At 63.0% G+C, this 18937-nt stretch overlaps 3 protein-coding genes and 1 long non-coding RNA gene across 5 annotated transcripts in view; 1 reads left to right on the plus strand and 3 right to left on the minus strand.

The window, feature by feature from the left end:
• Positions 1-232: 232 nt before the first annotated feature.
• Positions 233-1560, minus strand: LOC121015608 (uncharacterized). Its single transcript, XR_005783898.1, has 2 exons — positions 1382-1560; positions 233-842 (listed from the first exon to the last, which is right to left on the minus strand). It is a non-coding gene; the product is annotated as an uncharacterized LOC121015608 (long non-coding RNA).
• On the plus strand, positions 990-5413 carry PAQR6 (progestin and adipoQ receptor family member 6). 2 transcript variants are annotated; one of them, XM_040452650.1, is made up of 8 exons: positions 990-1095; positions 2326-2401; positions 2827-2954; positions 3030-3235; positions 3358-3484; positions 3883-3979; positions 4059-4209; positions 4513-5413. In XM_040452650.1, the coding sequence occupies exons 2-8, from the start codon at positions 2351-2353 to the stop codon at positions 4785-4787; spliced, it is 1035 nt and encodes a 344-aa protein (XP_040308584.1). In that variant the 5' UTR covers positions 990-1095; positions 2326-2350; the 3' UTR covers positions 4788-5413. The 2 variants fall into 2 exon arrangements, with proteins under 2 accessions (XP_040308584.1, XP_040308585.1); XM_040452651.1 differs by lacking the exon at positions 990-1095 and adding an exon at positions 1633-1731.
• Positions 5414-5554: 141 nt separating this feature from the next.
• On the minus strand, positions 5555-6411 carry BGLAP (bone gamma-carboxyglutamate protein). Its single transcript, XM_040452655.1, has 4 exons — positions 6304-6411; positions 6132-6170; positions 5966-6035; positions 5555-5826 (listed from the first exon to the last, which is right to left on the minus strand). The coding sequence occupies exons 1-4, from the start codon at positions 6371-6373 to the stop codon at positions 5697-5699; spliced, it is 309 nt and encodes a 102-aa protein (XP_040308589.1). The 5' UTR covers positions 6374-6411; the 3' UTR covers positions 5555-5696.
• Positions 6412-7813: 1402 nt separating this feature from the next.
• PMF1 (polyamine modulated factor 1) overlaps positions 7814-18937 on the minus strand; it is a 17234-nt gene continuing 6110 nt past the window's right edge. Inside the window, exons 2-5 of the mRNA XM_040452654.1 lie at positions 11188-11293; positions 10464-10564; positions 9391-9586; positions 7814-8260 (exon numbers count right to left, since the gene is read on the minus strand). Of these exons, the coding sequence (XP_040308588.1) occupies positions 8207-8260; positions 9391-9586; positions 10464-10564; positions 11188-11293 (457 nt within the window). The 3' untranslated portion in view covers positions 7814-8206. The remainder of the gene's footprint in view (positions 8261-9390; positions 9587-10463; positions 10565-11187; positions 11294-18937) is intronic.

Below are 18937 nucleotides of genomic sequence, written 5' to 3' on the forward strand. Positions count from 1 at the left end.
TTCTGTACACTTTCTTTTAATTTAAATACATATTTTTTATTTTTGAGAGAGAGTGGGGGGGGGGGCAGAGAGAGGGAGACACAGACTCCGAAGCAGGCTCTAGGCTCTGAGCTGTCAGCACAGAGCCCCCCGTGAGGCTTGAACTCACAAATGGCGAGATCACGACCTGAGCCAAAATCCGTGGCTTAACTGACTGAGCCACCCAGGCACCCCCGTTCTGCACGGTTGTATTGGGATGTTGGAGGTTTCTTGCTGAAGCGGCTTTTCAAGATGCCGGCAACTCAGGAGAAAGCTCCGGAGATGCTCTTGTGAAGGACGCCGTCCGGTTGGTTGGCCCCGTGAGCTGAGCTGGCGCCTTTGCTGGGGTGCTGGCTGCGTGAAAACCAGTGAGCCCCCCCGGGGCACTTTGCTGGCCCTTCTAAGTCAGACGCATGCTCTTCCTCAAGGGGGACGTGGCGGCGAGCCTGGAGAGCAACCTCCGGGCCCTCAGTCCCCGACCCTCTGCAGGGACAGGCACGTCAGTGTGTGTCTGGGGAGTGAACACGGCGGGTGGTTCCCTTGTGCTTGAACCAGCGTTCGGTAAAGGCCTTTGCTCTGGTCTCTGCCCGGCCCCGGCTGCTGAGAGGTGCTCTCTGAAGTCACAAATCAGGTGTGGGGTTCCGGTGCCTGGCCTCAGGCCTCAGGCAGAGCCACCTGCTCCTGGGAGGACCTGGCACCCGGTGCAGCCTGGTCTGAGAAGATCGCGTCGCCCTGGCGGGGTCCCGGCTGGGGTCCCGACTGGGGCTCCAGACGGTTGTGGCCGCTCTGGTCTCAGTGGGCTTGGGTCGAGCTGGAGGGGCTGGCTGTGTGCAGGAGGCCGAGTGAGCTGCCTGCTAATGGGGCGCTCCCCCCCCCCCCTCCCCGAGCTGCTCCCTGGGGGCCGGACAAGGCTGGGATTGTTCCCTGGCTCCCTTTTGTTTCACTCGCCGCCCAGGCCTGGCCCGCCTGCCACTCTCCCTCGCGGCAGCCTGGCTGGCGGAGCCTGGGACTCTGCCGGAGCGGCCCTGGGCCCGTGGACCCACAGGCTTGGGAGCGCTCCCTCCCCCCGAGCTCTGGGTAAGGACGCTCCCCTGAGGCTGTGACACCCGTTCTGGGGACCGGAGCTAGGGCGACTGCTCCCGCCCCTCCTCTGTCTCCACGCCTCCGGCACAAACTACTCCAGAGACCCTAGGCCCTCCCGCAAAGGGGGACAGGGACTCTGCGGGGACCTAGGCCCCGGCGTGTTCCGTGTTCGCTGCCACCCGTCCCCCCGGGGGAGGTGGGGAGGTGGGCGGCGCGCAGGATAGGCCACACCACCCCCATCCCACTCCTGGGGGCGCGGGGGTGCCCTCGGGGGCCTCACCTAAAAGCTCGGCCAGGGCACGGGGATCGGAGACCCGGCACCCGGCTCAGGGGCAGAGGGCCTGGCAGCGGGGGAGGCTGGGGGGGGGGGGCGGGGACCCAGCAGCGCCGGGGTCCGGAGCGCGCGCGCGGCGCAGACACAGCCTGGCCCGGCTGGCGGCAGGAAGACGGGCGGGGCTGGGCCGTATTGTTGCAGGGAAGTTGGGGCCTGGGGAGGGAGGGTCTTACTCTCTCTCCCCCGGGGCGGCTCCACCCGCCCGGCTGGCCCAGCCCCTCCGCCGGTGCCAAGGAATGTGCCTGGGAGAGGCCGGCGGGGCGGCAGAGCCGCGGCCACCCGGAGGCGGCGCGCAGGTCTGGAGCCGAGGGGTACGGGGCTCAGGAGGGTCGGGGACCCCGGGGTACGAGCGTCGTGTTTAGAGGAGAGCCGGGCATCCCGGTTCCTCGCCCCTCCCGCGGCCATCTGGCCTCTCCAGGAATTCTCCGCCAGCGTCATAAGTTTCCTCTGTTCAGCCAGGCTCTGCGGGCCGAGGGACTTTCTGATGGTGGCACGGGGGTGCCGGGGCCCTCCCTGCGCTGACCTCCACGAGTCAGGGTTCTCCGGGGACAAAAAAACTGGGGGCGGGGGGCCTAGGTCCAGGGTCTCGGGCCACTCACCGAGGCAGCCTTCCAAATGGGGAGGATCCTGCGCTCGCCTGTCCTGGGCTGAGGCTGAGCAGCCCCTCTGGGGAACCGAGCGCTCCCGGCTGGGATGGAGAGTCGGGGAAGCGGGGCCGCCGCCCCTCCCGGGCCTGCGGGAAGCAGCTCAGTGGCCAGCTCCCACCCGCACGCACGTAGGTGCCCACAGCCCACCCCGGGGCCCGGTGACCAGGCCCGGCCTGGATCTGGGTGAGAGGGGCCCGCGGATGCGGAGACCTGATCCCCCCTCACCCCGCACTTTGTCTCCAGGTCAGCGTGGAGGTGCCGGGTCACCATGCTCAGTCTCAAGCTGCCCCAACTCCTTCGCATCCACCAGGTCCCTCGGGTGAGGGGCTCGACCCATCGACTCCCCCTCCCCAGTGCCGACTGGGGCAGAAGCTCTTCTCTTTGAGCCGCTGGGGAAGTCCTTCCTGCTGGCCGGCTCGTCCCTGCCGTCCCCCTGCTGAGGACCTGGCTGGCAACCCCTCCCGGAGCCCAGGACGCTCCTCCCTCCGGAATCCCCTCCTTCCTCAGGGCGCCCAGTCTGTGCCGCCCCCCTCCCGCCCCCTCCTATCTGGTCCCCTCCGCCCGCTCTACTGTTTCTCATCTGCTTTCTGGGTATCTGCCCGTGGTGAGATGGGGGACGGTCGGTTTGGCTTTGAGGCCTTTGCGACCTCCAGCCCATTCTCTCGAACGCTGCTTCCGAGAGCTCTCGGCGAGAGAAAGGGTCGGACACAATGACGCCCCTCTGTCCCACCCGCCACCGCACAGGTGTTCTGGGAAGACGGCATCATGTCAGGGTACCGCCGCCCCAGCAGCTCCGCCCGGGACTGTGTCCTCAGCTCCTTCCAGATGACCAACGAGACGGTCAACATCTGGACTCATTTCCTGCCCACCTGGTGAGGGGTGGCCCGAGGGGGTGCGGGGCGGGCGGGCCGGCGGGCCGGGCGGCGGCCTGAGCACCTGCCCCGCAGGTACTTCCTGTGGCGCCTGCTGGCGCTGGCGGGGGGCCCGGGCTTCCGCGCGGAGCCCTACCACCGGCCGCTGCTCGTCTTCCTGCTGCCCGCCTGCCTCTACCCCTTCGCGTCGTGCTGCGCGCACACCTTCAGCTCCATGTCGCCGCGCGCGCGCCACATCTGCTACTTCCTGGACTACGGCGCGCTCAGCCTCTACAGCCTGGGTGAGCCCCGCCGGGCCGGGGTCGCTCCGGGGGCGGGGGCGGGGGCGGCGCTCCCGGGGCGCGGCGGGGGGCCCCCCCTTCGGGCCTCAGCTCCCGCCCCTCCCCCTCCCCCTCCTCCCCAGGCTGCGCCTTCCCCTACGCCGCCTACTCCATGCCGGCCTCCTGGCTGCACAGCCGCCTGCACCAGCTCTTTGTGCCCGCCGCCGCGCTCAATTCCTTCCTGTGCACCGGCCTCTCCTGCTACTCCCGGTGGGTTCTCGGCCGGTGCGGAAGGGGAAGGCGGAGGGACGGGACAGGGCACCCCGAACACACCGGGGGCGAGCGACGGGGTACCCGCGCCTCGGGGTGGCCGACATGAGTAACAGGGCCTGTGCTTGCTGAGGATGCCACGGAGGGGGGGCGGGGCGCACCCCTCGCCAGCGCCGCGCCTGCGCCGCCCCCTCGAATTCTCGCTACCCCGCCAGAGGAGGCAGGCGTCCGTACCCCCGCCCCCCCTCACAGGTGTGGCCGTTTCCAGAGGGGTCACGTGCCCTAACAGCACTGACATTCCATCCTGGCCAAAGGCCCCCTGTCCCTCTGTGACCGCCACCCCCGCCCCCGCCCGGAGAAAGGATGGCGACCGCCTCTCTCTCCGTCCCGCCCCCCAGGTTCCCCGAGCTGGAAAGCCCGCGGCTCAGTAAGATCCTCCGCACGGCCGCCTTCGCCTACCCCTTTCTGTTCGACAACCTGCCTCTGTTCTACCGGGTAAGGGGGCCTGGGGCTCGGACCTCCCCGGAGCCCCTCCCCAAGGCCGTCCCCACCAGCTCCGCTCTCCCTTTGCCAGCTTGGCCTGTGCTGGGACCCGGGCCACAGCTGCGGGCGGGAGGCGCTGAGCTCCAGCCACACCTACCACCTGCTCTGCGCGCTGCTCACCGGCTTCCTTTTCGCCTCGCACCTGCCCGAGCGGCTGGCCCCCGGGCGCTTCGACTACATCGGTGAGAGGGGCAGCCGCCCCGGGAGGGGCGCGGGGACCGAGGGATCGAACCGAGGGGCGAGGGACGGAGGAGTGCTCCTGGAAGGGGCCCTGGTCCCGGCGCTCCCCTCCCCCTCAGGTGACCCCGGTAGCAAGGACACGAGGGGCCTCGTGCAGACCAGCCCGTTCACTGCTTCGTGAAGGTTTTCACATTCCCACTTTGGGGGAGCAGCAGGCCCGGAGGACGAGGTGACGGGTCCCAGGGTGAGTCCGGGCCGCCCTGGGAATGGGCCGTGTGCCCTGACCTGCCCCACCCTCCCCGCAGGCCACAGCCACCAGCTGTTCCACATCTGCGCGGTGCTGGGCACCCACTTCCAGCTGGAGGCGGTGCTGGCTGACATGGGGTCTCGCCGCGCCTGGCTGGCCGCGCAGGAGCCCCCCTTGGGCCTGGTGGGCACGCTGGCCACGCTGGGCCTGGCGGTGGCCGGGAACCTGCTCATCATTGCCGCCTTCACGACCTCCCTATTTCGGGCCCCCAGCACGTGCCCCCTGCTGCAGGGTGGCCCGCCGGAGGGGGGAATGAAGGCCAAACAGCAGTGAGCCTGCCCCGGGGAAAGGCAGAGGCCAGGCCCCCCTCCCCCACCCATGCCGGGGAGGAGCCCAGAAGGGGCACATCGGAGCCTGGGGCCGAGAGTGACTGAGGGGAGGGGGCACAGGAGAGGAGGGCAGGGGGCAGGGGGTGCTGGCCATGAGCAGGAGGGGTCAGTGACGGTGCTCTCGGGGGGCTGGGGCAAGTGCTGAGGGTCTGAGAGGGGCAGTGCAAGCGTCCGGGGCTGGAGCGCCCCGGCTGGAGGCTGGGCGGGGGAGGCGCTGGGCCCCGACACCTGGTCCCTTCCTGCCTACGAGTCTCTGCTGAGCCCAGGGGGGTCACTAACACGACTAACCTAGGCCTGCCTCGCGTGCTTGTTGCGCCGAGGGCCGCTGGCGCCCTCGCCTCCCAAACGGGCTGTTTGCCCACAGGGATGTGGTCTGTCGGTCCTGGTCACAGCCGTGTGCTCAAGGTGTCCAGGACCTTGGGTCTAAATTTGGGCGTCGTGGCTGGTGCAGGGGCTTGTGGGGGGAGGGGTGCTGGGCTCGAGGGGGAATCCTAATAAGACTTTTAGGAAGCTGCTTTCGACGCTTCCAGATGAGGCGAGTACAGTACAAATAAATAAGTCAACAGCGGACTTTGGGAAGCACTTTCTGGGACCAAAGAGCTCACACCGCCCCTCCACTCCTGTCCCCGCCCGCACCTTCCCTTCCCTCCCCTCCCACGCCACGGAAGCCACGGACGTCCACGGGTGGACAGAGACTCACAGCCCCACCAATTCCTCTTCTGGAGTTTATTTTGGAGCAGCGGGGATGCCGGGGGCCCCACACGTGCCGGGCAGGGAGGTCAGGGTGCCGGGAGGGGAGGGGTCCTGGGGGGGGGGGGGCGGGGGGGGGGGGGGGGGGGGGGCCGCGCCAGCTCTAGACCGTGCCGTAGAAGCGCCTGTAAGCGTCCTGGAAGCCGATGTGGTCAGCCAGCTCGTCACAGTCGGGGTTGAGCTCACATATTTCCCTCTTGGGCTCCAGGGGGTCCGGGTAGGGGGCTGGGGCGCTGACGGCCCAAGAGAGTGGCATCAGCCTCCAAGAAACATGCCCACTCCCTCCGTCCACGGCCCTGGCAGACCCGGGTCCTGGCCTTCGCCCCCCACCCCAGCCCGGATCCACGGCCACGGCCACGGCCCAGCACTCACCCCAGCCCAGGGGCAAGGTAGCGCCGGAGCCTCCTCACCACCTCGCTGCCCTCCTGCTTGGACACGAAGGCTGTGGAACAGAAAGGCAGAGGTCAGATGGCTCTGGGTCTGGGGGCACGGCGGGCAGCCCCGCAGGCACGGCCCCCCACCAGGCCCTGCCACGTACCTGCGCCTCGGCCTGACTCTGCACGGCTGGGCTTTGCATCTGCAAAGGAGAGGGCCCAGTTCACCCCTGCTCACCCCCCCTCCTCTCCCTGCACTGGGACTGAGCCTGCAGGAGGTGGTTAGACCGGGAGGGTGGCGGGAGGGGAGGCGGGGGCAGAGGTGGGGGCACTCACCTGCCGGGCCAGCTGGGCAGAGGCAGAGCACGGCCAGGGCCAACAGGGCGAGGATCGTCAGGGGCCTCATGGCGTGGCTGTCAGTGGCCGCCCGGGCTGCTGCTGGACTTCGGCTGTTCTGCCTCTCCCGCCAGCACCATTTTATACTCTGGGCTGCGCCCCGGAGGCGAGGGTGGGTCAGGGGGAGTCTGCCAGGGCTATTTGGGGGTCATCCGCCCCGGCTCTGTAGGCCAAACCCCAAAGGATGTTGTGGTTGGAGCTGAGCTGCCTGGCCAGGCCCCTGGAAGTGATGGAGGAGGGTGTGGGCCGCCAGCCTCTGGACAGGCCTGGCCCCTCCCCAAGGGGGTCACCTCAAGTCCCCCAGCCTCAGTTTGAGCACCAGCTGGGTGGAGTAGGAGGGGCAGGAGGGGAGAAAGGGGGGCTCGAGGTCTAAAATAGACTCAAGTAGAGCTGGACTGTCGCTCTAAGACTGTGATTTCCACTGACGGCCTGTGGGCAGGAGCCAAACCCCAGGGAGGGAGGGGCCCAAGGCAGCGATGCCCTCGTTCACCCGGAGGCACCCTGCCCCGGCCAGACACCAGGGGGAGGCCTGGTGTGGGAGCCGCTCGGCTCTGCTCAGGCCTCGTGTGTCGGGACTGGAACCCAAAGCCAAGAGAGGTGGGCCGGGAGTGAGAGCAGGACAGCTCTTCTGTCTGGGGCGGTGGGGACCCTCTCCCCTGCGCCTCTGGCACGTGGGGAGGCAGAGCCAGTGAGGAGCAGGGAGAAGGCCCCTCTGCCTGGCCGTACGGCCTCCCCAGTGTTAGCAACTGTGGGGACCTGTCTCCCAAGAGGCAGACATCCAGCCTGAAAAGGCCCATCCCAGCACACCTGGGAGCCAAGTCCCGCTCGGCCCAGCCTGGAGAGGAGGGAGGGTGTTCTCACGCCCAGCCCACCGCAGGTGGGGACCTGACCAGGCGCTCCCCGCCCGCCCCACCGCCCCGTGTTTGGATGCCGCGGCTCCACTGAGCTTAATTCGGGGCAGCAGTTGGCCAGCAAGGGCCACCCTGATGTCCGAGTGTTCCCAGTGCTCCCAGACAGACCGCACCTGGCCTCTCCGGGGTGAGGCCCTCTCCGGGGCCCTGCCTGTACCCGTCCCCTCACCGCTGGCCAGAGGAAGCACCCATCCTGCCCGTGGCTGAGCCCCTCCTGATGCCTGGCTGAGCCCTGGCCGGGGAAGGGGGCAGAGCACCAGCTACTTGGAGGACCCACCCGCTGGCGTGCATGCTCACCGTGTGCACACCCCGGGGGAGGTGGGGGAGGCACAGAGCCTTTCTCACAATGAACCCAGACAGCAAAGAGGGGTGGAACCCAGGGGTCCAGCCTTCTGTGACAAGGCCTTCGCTGCCCTCCTGCACCTGATGGTCGGGTACGGCCTCCCCCCCACCCCCACCCCAGCCAGGGCTCTGAGAGCCAAGAGGGGTCTTGGCCTGGGAGAGGCCCCGCGGAGGAAGCATCCTCACAGATTACAGTGTAGGAAGTGCAGGAAGTTTATTTACGGATGTGGGGAGAACATGGCACGGGTCCTCAGGCTGGCCAGCAAGGGGGCAATCAGTGGAGAACGAACACAGACTCCCCGAGTGGGGGGGTGGGAGGGGAGGGGCTCAGGAGCAGGCGGGGACCCAACTCCTGGGATTGGAGCTGCCCAACAGTCCTAGTTACAAGAAAACAGGGAAGAATCTGAAGTGTGTGTGTGTGTGTGTGTGTGTTGGGGGGGACCCCAGGGGAGCCCCCAAAGCAGGACAGACAGGCCTCATCCTCCAGCTAATTCCATCCCCACTCAGGGACTGGGCACCATGCCAGTGCTTCTCGGAGGCCAGGCCCTCGACCTCGACGGCCCTCTGCTCCTGGTCCGGCCGTCGCCTCCTCACTCCGGCTCCCCCAGCACAGCCACCAGCTCCTTCTGTTCTCTGTGCAGGGCCTGGCAGCAGTAGGAGGGAACAGACGGATGAGAAAATCCAAACCCTCTGCCTCCGCTGTGCCGGACTCCGGGCCTATGTCCCCCAGGACAACACAGAGGGGGTCTTGGCTCATGTCACAGACCCAGCAGGGGCCCCCCTGTTCAGCAGGTGTTCACGGCAGGCTGGGCGCCATGGCCACCGACACTGGGCCTCCCCAGAGCAGCGCCCATCTTGAATAAGGGTCCCCAAAGTGTCCCTGTGATCCTTTGACCCCCATCAGCGATTTCTAGTGGAGGAACTTTCTTGACCTGACTGTGCTAGTGGCTGGGCCCAGGCTGAGCTCAGGCAGGGACCAGCTTCACACACGCCTCGGGCCCGCAGCGGCACCGGGTGAGGTGGGTCATGAGCAGGGCCCAGAGAGAAGAGTGACTGGCGGCCTCGTGGTGACAGAGGGGGATGGATGGTAGGACAGCACCTTGCCTGAGGACCCAGCAGGGTGGCCCCAAAGTGGCCCTACACGGCGCCAGGCTGTGGGCCCTGGTCACGAGCACACTGGGGCCTGCTTCCCCAGGGGCCCCGGAGCCAGGGAGGGGGTGATGACAAGAGGGAAAAGGCCAGCTTCTGGCCCTGTCCTGCTGCGGGCCCTCCAGGGCTCAGGGTCCCGGCAGCCAGGGATCTGGGGACCCACTGCCCTCCGCCGCGGGAAGGCCCACCCCAGGAGGGGAGCCATCGGGTGGGAGAGGGGACACGAGCTGGACACCCGGACAGCGGAAGGAGCCCAACGGTGTGGCCACCGCTCAAGCCCTGCTGGCAACCCTTGACCGGAGCCACCTCTCGAGCCGGTAAGAAAACCCACGTTGTCTCTATGGCCGTGCCCGCTCCCTGGGTCCTCAGCCCGGTCACCCACTCACCCGCTTGGCCCCAGGGGACGTGGGCCACTCCCAAAGATTCCCTTCGCCCTCAGAGAACACAGTTGTTGCACAGAGCCCATGTACTACGTGTGCTGAAGGCTCTAGACCTCATCCTGATGTACACGTTTTAAAGCTACTGGGGAGCAGTTGTGTGGGGAACCCCACGTCACCCCGACTAACACGAGGTCGTGGCCCCCTGGGCCGGGAGCCTGTGCCCAAGGGTAGGGCCGGGCACTCACCTGCCAGGCCTGCTGCCGGGCCTGGCCCCGCCGCTGGAGCTCCTGCACCTGCTGGCGCCCGGCCACCACGGCCTCCGCCAGCCGCCTGTTCTCCGCCTCCTGTTTGCGCACGTGCCGCTGCAAGGCGTCCCGCTGCTGCCGGAAGTAGGGCACCAGGGCGCTGCGCAGGTCCGCCTCCGGGTTCCCGCTCGGGCGCCTGCGAGGCCACAGGGGGCACGGGGATGGGGCGAGTGGTGACCCTTTCCCCGACACGCCACGCCCCCCCCCCCCCGACACCCGGCCCCACGGCCGCCTCCGTCCCCAGAACCACGTGCGCCCACCCCTCAGACACGGGGCTGGAGGGTGGCGTGGGCTGGGGCAGGATGACAGGAAAGGCCCCAGCAAGGGTTGGGTAACAGAGGAAGTTGAGGAAGACAGGCCTGGAGGCAAGAGTGGGGGGCGGGGCCTCTGAAGACCCCAAGTGAGGCGGGGGGCGGGTCTGGTGAGCAGCCAGGTGAAAGACACTGCAAGTTCCTCAAAAATGTCTTTTTCAGTTCTATAATGTCATTCTCTTAAGTATTCCGGTCACAAAGCATAAAAAAATTGGAAAGCGCAAGAAAGGTGTTTCGTCGCTCTGGCCTAACGTGCTGTTCAGGTGGGGAGGGTTGGGGGGAGGCAGGAGCTAAGGGCGCCTCCACCTTGTGCGGGACACCCCGGGAGTGCGACCCCAGGGGGCAGGTCTCTTGGGTCCAGTTCGCTGCTGATCTCGGGGCGTGTGGTGGGTGCTCCCTAAACATTTAAGTGGACGAGCGAATAACACCCGGATGCCCGGGGCCAGCCGGCCCGAAGATCGCCAATCTGCCCTTCGCCTCCCGCCGGCTATGTGCCCCGCGGGCCAGAGGGGTCCTGAAACGAGTCCCCCCAGGAAGGCTTTCATCAGCCTGCCCGCGCCTGCATTGGGGCTCCCCTTCCCGGAGGGCACCACACGGGTGGCTGCGCCCCGAGTCTCAGGCGTGTGAGCTCTTGGCGGAAGCCCCGTCGGGATGCCGGGGGGCGGCCTCTCCCCGCGGGAGCCTCGCGGACCACCTTCTCACCAGGCCGGCTCCTCCTGGTCCTTGCGGTCTTCCACGATCTTGTCCAAGGCATTCAAGACGGCTTCCAGGTTCCCCTCTGCTTTGATTTCGGAGATTTCCTCCTGAAGAGAGAGCAGCAAAGGGCTGTAAGGACACCACACAAGCCCACAGTGAAAGTACAGGACTCAGTAACATTCCGGCGAATTCCTGTTCTGTGCCTTTGTACCCACATGCCCTCTTCTCTCCAGGGGACTTTAGTAACGAGGAACAGAGAGTGTAAGATGGAAAACATCTGAAAAGAGCCTGCCCATCACCCTGGGTGCCGCAGCCCCAGGCCCAGCGCACCCCGTGCCGGTGGCACAGATGCGTCTGGGTGCTTCCGGGCCCCCCTGGCGCGTGCCGGCAGGGAGACAGAGCCCTCAAGAGGGATCACGGTCACTGAAAGACCTAAATGCAGCGGCCTCTCTTGGGCTCCCTGTCGTATGCAGTTCCGTTGAATTCAACGGTTTAAGTGCCCTGTCCGTGCCAGGCCCTGCACCAGGTGCTGGAGGTACGAAGACGAGACGACCCAGCAGACAGTCATGATGCAGGAGGACAAGAGCAGGGGTGTGGAGGTGCCCATCCTTGGGAAGGAAGGGACGGCGGCCACCGTGGCCTGACCACTGGGGACCGGCAGGGGCTGAGTGTACGGCCCCTGCCTGCAGGACCCGAACCAGCACTGCCTGCCGGGCTCCCTGCCACTCACCCGGACAGACGTCTGCAACTGGGTGATAAACTTGTCGTAGATTCGTTGCGTCATCTCAGGCTGCAGCTGGTAGAGGCGCTTGTAACAGTCGGTGAATCTCTGGTAGCTGGTGGGAAGGAGAGCCAGCCCTCAGCAGCCGCCGGGGCGCCCCGCCCCGCCTCCCACGGCAGGGCTCCGGGCCGGGTCAGCCTCACGGCGCTGGTTAAAGGCGGTGGGTGCAAAGCGTCTCGCCTGCACCTCCGGTCACTGCAGACGGCTCAGCCCCACCTGACCACTCACTGCCTCTCCGCAGGGGCGCCCAGGGGTTACCCTCAAGGGTGGGTCACGATGGTCCAGCCACTGAAACCACCGGGGTGGAGGGCTTGCTAAGCCTCAGCGCCAGCCGCCTCCCCGGTTTCCAACCAGCTCCCGGGTGACACTGCTGCCGGTGTGGGTAGGGGTCCCGGAGAAACTCTGGTCGCTCCAGGCCCCTTGCTGGGCTGGATTAGGACAGGACATGTGGCCTCTGGGAGAGTTTTCCTGCCTCCTCAAAGGAGCCACAGAGGAAGGAACTGATGCCCTTTCTGGAGGACGTGACCATATCCAGGTGATGTGTCCGGCTCCCGGCCACCGCAGGGGTCTCTGGCCTGAGGGCAGAGTTTATACCCTAAGGAGGCAGAACGGAAGGAGGGCAAGAACTGGGGTCTCTGAGGACATCGTCAAGCTGCTGAAGATGCCAAGCTAGAGTCTGCGCCTCTCGGGGCTGCTCGCTAGTGAAGGGATGGATGCCTCTTGTCCTTCAAGCCATTTCTTTCTTTTTTTTAATTTTTTTTTTCAACGTTTATTTATTTTTGGGACAGAGAGAGACAGAGCATGAACGGGGGAGGGGCAGAGAGAGAGGGAGACACAGAATCGGAAACAGGCTCCAGGCTCCGAGCCATCAGCCCAGGGCCCGACGCGGGGCTCGAACTCACGGACCGCGAGATCACGAGATCCCGCGAGATCGCGAGATCGCGACCTGGCTGAAGTCGGACGCTTAACCGACTGCGCCACCCAGGCGCCCCTCCTTCAAGCCATTTCTAATCAGGCCTCCGGCAGCGGCGGCCGGGAGCATCTCGCCGCTACAGCCCTCATAGCTGGAAAAATCGGGGTACCCGGGACACTTCTGATGGCTGGCTGTCTTGCACAAAGACATGCCAGTAAGCGAAAGAAGTCTCTTGCCTTTCTCTCCCCACTCCTTGCTTGCTTGTCTCTCTCTACCTTCCCCCTCAGGCCCTTCCCCTTCTGCCTATGTCCGTGCTGGCCACCCGGGGGCCACTGGGCACTGGGCGGGAGGGAGGCCACGCGGCCCTCCTGGAGCTTCTGGTAGGGAGATGGCAGCAATTGCAGACACTCGCGAGAACGTGGTGATGACCACTGTGGAGGGCACTTAGAAGGAAAAGGGCCACGGGCTTCAGAGTGTCACGGGGATCGCCATTAAGCTGGGGGCGGGTGGGGGTGGGGGTTCAGTGACAGCCCGTCTGACGAAGCAATGCTCAAATGACCTGCTGGAAGTGTCCACGCCAGTGAGCGCTCAACCACACAAAAGCCCACGTCTGTGCTTGGCTGTGGGTCTGGATGTTCCTCAGCTGTGTGGCCAGGCTGGGATCGGGCCCCTGGAAGCCCGTGCGCAGCCCGCCCCCGCCACCCCCCCTGCCACCGGGACTCACTGCTGGCCCTCGGCCGCCCACCCCCCCACCCCGTTCCTGCCCCTGAACAGGGGCTGTGAAACAGGTGACAAGGGAGAGCACACAGAGGCTTGCGAGGGGCAGCCGTTCAGGAGACACAGCCAGCACGGAACACTAAATTATATAATCTGGCAGTAAGTTACGTTAAAAACAAGGTACTAACTATTCAAAACACACGGCTTCCTAATCCTTCCAGCACATTTTCCTTGCGCGAGGCTGTTGGCGGCGTCCCCGTGGAAGCACTCTGTGACGGTGCCCAACCACCCGTCTTTCCGCAGCTCTAGTGAGTATTTACGCCTCGGAAGCTGGCAAACACAGTCAGCCGGGGCTTTGTTTCTGGAGGGCCGGCTGCAAGCCTCTGCCGCCCGGCCCCTCTGCAGGAGGGACAGTCTTTCCCTGCTGGAGGGTACACATCGGACACTGGTGCACCTGGGGGCAAGGAACGGACGACCGGCACCCTTCGCCCTCGGCGGAGCCCTGGGCCTCCTGTGGTGCTGCTGGCCCCCCTCGCCACGCAGTCGGTGGCTCACGAGGGATGTGGAGGGACGCAGGACGCCTGGCCAAGCCGGGCTGGAACTGAACCGGGTAATTGTGGCTTGAAACGGGCGCGGCCTGGACACCGGAGATCCTGCTCCTCCTGCCAGCAGCCCGCTGGACGGCAGAGGGTCTGAGCTGAGCCAGACCCCCTCTCCTGGGGGAGCCTCCAGTGCCGCCGGGGAGGCTTTCCCGAGGCCCCGCTGGGCTCAGAGCTCAGTGAGAGCAAAGCACATTCGCACACATCCCTGGACACGGAGCGCAGGCGGCCACGCTGGAGGCCAGGGTCAGGGCACAGGAGGACACGGATCCTTGCTTTGTATTTTTCCAGCTTGACTGTAGACGTTGAAGGCTGCGGCACGACGGGGCCTGGCTCACGTGCGCAGTGAAACGGTGGCCGCCAGAAGCGCAGTTGACATCCATCATCGTCTGGTAGAGACACAGAGTTTTCCCCTCGTGCTGAGGACGCTCCGACCCCCTCCCCACAGAGCAGCGTGAACCGTGGGCACCACGTGGTACACCTCGGGGTACTCCCTCGTCCTCCAGCCGGACCCTCGGGCCTGTGTCCCCCTTCATCCAACCCCTCCCCACCGCCAGGAGTTCTTTTCTTGAGAGCAGGTGCGGGCCTGGGAATGGTGTGAATGCCCTTGTGAATTTCTGGGAAAAAATACTCTCAGGGAGAAGCAGGAAAAGTGATGCATTTCCAAGCGGCCCCCTACCGCAAAGTCAAATTTTGTCTTGTCAGGTAAACTAATATCCCTGTGGGCGGGGACGCCATCTGCAACATCACCGGGATCTCCAGGCTGTCCAGAGCTGTGACCACCCTGCAGACCAGGGGCTGGGGCTGAGGGGAGGCCTGCCCCACCACTCCCAGCCATCTCTCCACCCTGGACCCCAGGCTACTGGGCCCGGGCTACTTGGGCGGAGGAGTACTCCCTCGTGAGCTTCCCCAGTGGCCTCTCTGCCAAGCCCCCCTTTGCCCTCTGCTGGAGTGGTCTCCTGGCCTTGGCCTTCCAAGGGGACACAAGGGGCCACCCAGCTATGGGCTGGGCACTGCACACTGGTTCTGAGGACTCCCGGCCTGTCCTTTTGTCTGGGTCCAAATCCTACCTCTACCACTCATCTGATGAGTGATCTCTGACAAGTTCTTCACCTTTATAAGCCTCAGTTTCTGCCTCTCTCAAATGGGAATAATAACTATATGTACCGCGCCTAGCACATTGAAAAGCTCCATGTTAGCCACGGTTATTATTTTTTTAATTTTTAGAAAAGTTTATTTTTGAGAGAGAGAGCGTGCGCACGAGCAGGGGAGGGGCAGAGAGAGAGGGAGACCCAGAATCCGAAGCAGGCTCCAGGCTCTGAGCTGTCAGCACAGAGCCCGACACGGGGCTCGAACTCACAGACTGCGAGATCGTGACCTGAGCCGAAGTCGGATGCTCAATCGACTGAGCCACCCAGGCACCCCTAGCCACAGTTGTTACTATTAATTTCAAAAGAACGGCCCCCACTTCCCCCTCAGAAGTGTCCAACAGTAAGTTGGCTTCCTGAGTCAAGACGTCTCCTCCCCTACAGAAGGCAGGCGCTTGGCAAATGCATCCTGGTGGCAACCCTGTGGCAGAACAACACACTGGCCCCACTACAGAGAAAAGGCTAAACTGTGCCCTCCCAAAGGGTTACTTTTGTTATCAATGGAAGTTTCTTCTTCAAAACAAAGATGACTATATTAACTGGTTTTAATCTATTTTTTCTCTTATACTTAAAAAAATTTTTTTAAGCTTTTTTTTCCCATTTATTTTTGATAGAGAGAGGCAGAGCACAAGTGGGGGAGGGGCAGAGAAGAAGGAGACGCAGAATCCAAAGCAGGATCCAGGCTCTGAGCTGTCGGCACAGAGCCCAACGCGGGGCTCAAACCCACAAACCGTGAGATCATGACCTGAGCTGAAGTCGGACACTTAGCCGACTGAGCCACCCAGGTGCCCCTAAGTTAATTTTTAAGTAATCTCTATGCCCAACGTGGGTCTTGACCTTACAACCTGAGACCAACAGTTGCTCATTCCACGGACTGAGCCGGCTGGGCACCCCTCTCTCTTAAATTCTTACTCTGCAACATCTGAGGCACCTTCACTGGTTTTGAAATGCTTCACGGAAAAAGCATTGCACTTACTGCACTAAAAACTCACTGCAAATTGAGTTATCACATAAGTTTAACTTTTAAAAACAACTGACTGCAAAATATTTAAGCCCAGCGTCCAGCCCTCCGTGGTGTGTTAACCTGCCCGCCAGCGCCTGTTCGCGGAGTGGCCAGCAGAGGGCGCCCGGTCCCAGCCCCGCCCCGCCCCCGCTCCGGAGCCGCAGCCGGGCCGGCGGAGCGCCCGCCCCCTCGGCCATGTGCTTCTCTGCGTGCTTCTGCACCGCCCTGTCCTTGGTCCCCCGGCTGCCACCCGAGAAAAGCTTCCTGGTGACAGCACTGGTCCATGATTGGTGATAACTGCGGCAGAAAGTTATCCTGTAAAAATTAATCTTAAGGCTGCCGCTGGCTCAGTCGGGGGCGGGGGGCATGCTTCATCTCAACCCTTCATCTCCGGGTGAGTTCGAGGTCCACCTTGGGTGTAAAGATGACTGTAAAAAAAATCTTAAAAAAAAAAAAAAAATCTTAATTTTAATTAGGTCTTTAGGTTTTTAGGCCCCTTGGGCTAACCTAACTTTTTATTACTCGGATTCTTTGGCAACTGCTAGAAGCTTAATAGTGAGAATCTGAAATTGGGATACTTTTTCTGAAAAAGGCTTTTTTTTCCAATATGATTTTTACTTGTTTATTTTAGACAGAGCATGCACAGGGGGAGAGGGGTGGGAAGGGGGGGGCGAGACAGAGAGAGAGAGAGAGAGAGAGAGCGAGCATGAATCTTAAGCAGAATCCACACTCAGTGGGGAGCCCAACCTGGTTCCATCCCATGACCCTGAGATCATGACCTGAGCTGAAATCAAGAGCCAGATGCTCAACCCACTAAGTCACCCAGGTGTCCCTGAAAAAGACTTCTGATTTGATAAATATTTGCATGCAGATAAAAATGTCCATCAAGGTAACTCTACAGTAGTCCCCCTTATCCACAGGGGTACATGTTCCAAGGCCCCCCAGTGGATTCCTGAGGCTGCAGAGGGTACTGAACCCTACATACACTATGTTCTCCTCCTATGCATACATACATACCTGTGATAAAGTTTAACTTATAAATTAGGCACCATAAGAAATGAACACCAGCACAAAAATAATTGTTCTATATAACATCCCTATAACAGCATACTGTAATAAAAGTTACATTAATGTAGTCTTTCTCTCTCTCTGAATACCTTATTATTATTATTATTATTATTATTATTATTATTATTATTATTATTTTGGTGGGGCAGAGAGGGATTTATTGGGGTCTCCTGGAAGGAGCTGGGATGGCTGGGGTCTGGAACTACTCATCGGACGCCAGCCAAGGACTGCATGGACCGTGATAAAGCCAGGAGCAGCATCTGGGGCATGCGGGAGGGTGTTCCCATTGGTGAGGGCGACCTGAGCGGTAAGGCGTGGGTGGAGAGATTATGACCTACTACTGTGGCCAGGACTTTGGTCACCAGATGGAGGTGGGGGGAGTCCTATGACACACCAGGCTCACACATCACTTGTCAAGGACCTCAGCCACCCAGAGCCTCAGGGAGCAGGTGCACGCCTCCCTGAGGAGAGAGGACGTTGTCAATGGTGGTGTCGGGGTCACTAGGAGGTCTCTCTCTCAATATGTGACTGTACTATATTCACTTTCCTCCTGTTGATGAGGTCCAGTGATGAAATGCCCACGTGACAGGTGAAGGAGGTGAAGGATGGAGGCATGTGACAAGCTGCTCTCTACTCCTGACAGTGAGCAGATGTCAGAGGGAGGAGCCTCTGTTTCGGGACCGTGGCTGACAGTGAGTAACTGACACTGCGGAACGCAACTCTGGATAAGGGGACTACTGTATTCGTTCATTCATTCGACAAACACCAAGCACTGAGCACGTGCCAGGCCCAGCCATGGTACAGACCCAAACGTGCCCCAGCGTGGTCCCCGCCCTCAGAGGGGACACTGTTTAAAAGACAGATCAATCCCAAGAAAATGAGGCTGGGGTAGCCGGCGGGTGGGGGGAAGGGATGGCTTGCAGGGAGCTCAGGGAAGATTCCCTGGAGGAAGCAGCATTTGAAGCCTAAGAGGGAGGCAGAAGTCGAAGACCCAGGCAGCACAGCTGAAGAGGATGTGCGACAAAGTAGCACCGGGCGACATTTGCTGGGCGTGGGCCGAGCACTCACACGCAGCCTCTCTAACCGCCTTGATAACGCTCTGGGGCAGGTTCTGCTCTCACCATCCCCAGTTTTCAGATGAGGGAGCTGGCCCAAGCTTGCACGGCTGGGACCTGCTGGAGCCACCCGGCTCGGGATCAGGTGCCTCGGGCCCACGGCCGGTGGGGAAGGCAGGGAAGGGCAGACACAGGAGCTAGAGAAGGGTTTAAGCGGGATGCAGTCTGCGCTGTAGGCAGCTCCCACAGGCTGCTGCGGGGCACGGCGGGGTGATGACAAGACACAGGGGGGACAGAGGGCTGTGGGAAGAGCATGGGCTGAAGCCGCAGTCGGGAGTCACACGTGCTTCAGGGACAAGTCACTGCCAGCAGCACGGCACGTGCACAAAGAGGGGGAGATAGTCGGGAGGCGTTTATTTTGTTTGAACGCTTGATCTGTTAAATCACACTCTTTCCCCCCAGGAGCCGGTTCCTAAGAACAACACTGGGGCCGGCTCCCGCCCAGGGGCAGGCGGTCAGTTCTGCAGAAGTCAGGTTCCACAGACCCAACAGGCATAGCACACCACTGGGCCAGCCCGGGGACAGCCAGCACTCAACCACTTTGGGCCCCCACTTTGGGCCCCCGCCCGTGGCATGGCACCTGCAGCAGACCCCGCTTTCTGCCAAACGGGGCCAACCGGTCTTTGCCCGGGCCCCCCACTGCCTCTAGCCAGTGGCCCCTCTCAGTGCACGGAGGGGGAATGGCCTCATCTGCCTGCTTTAGCTAAACAGGAGAAGGGTGGTTTCTCAGCAGGTCCAGGAACCTGTGAGGACAGAAGAGAACCCTCCCTTTTTGACAACAAGGCACAGGTCACAAATGGTAAGCTCCAACAGAGCCGTGTTTCTGTGTTCTGATGCCCAAGACAGGACAGGTGGGGTCGTTGCCATGGCCGACCCAAGGAAAGGAAGGCAGTGGCAGGGGGTCCGTCTGATCCGATGGCCCAGAGAGGCCCATAACCTTCCAGGCATTCTGGGGTGCATCATGTAACTTGCCTCTTTGTCAAGCTAATACGTACATGAAAAATACGCTGAGTTGTAGGGAAAATCAATCTAGGGTTTAAAATATCCTTTTGGGGGCGCCTGGGTGGCGCAGTCGGTTAAGCGTCCGACTTCAGCCAGGTCACGATCTCGCGGTCCGTGAGTTCGAGCCCCGCGTC

The sequence above is a fragment of the Herpailurus yagouaroundi genome, unplaced genomic scaffold (assembly GCF_014898765.1).
Source record: "Herpailurus yagouaroundi ecotype Mexico unplaced genomic scaffold, PumYag 207, whole genome shotgun sequence".
Classification (NCBI taxonomy): Eukaryota; Metazoa; Chordata; class Mammalia; order Carnivora; family Felidae; genus Herpailurus; species Herpailurus yagouaroundi.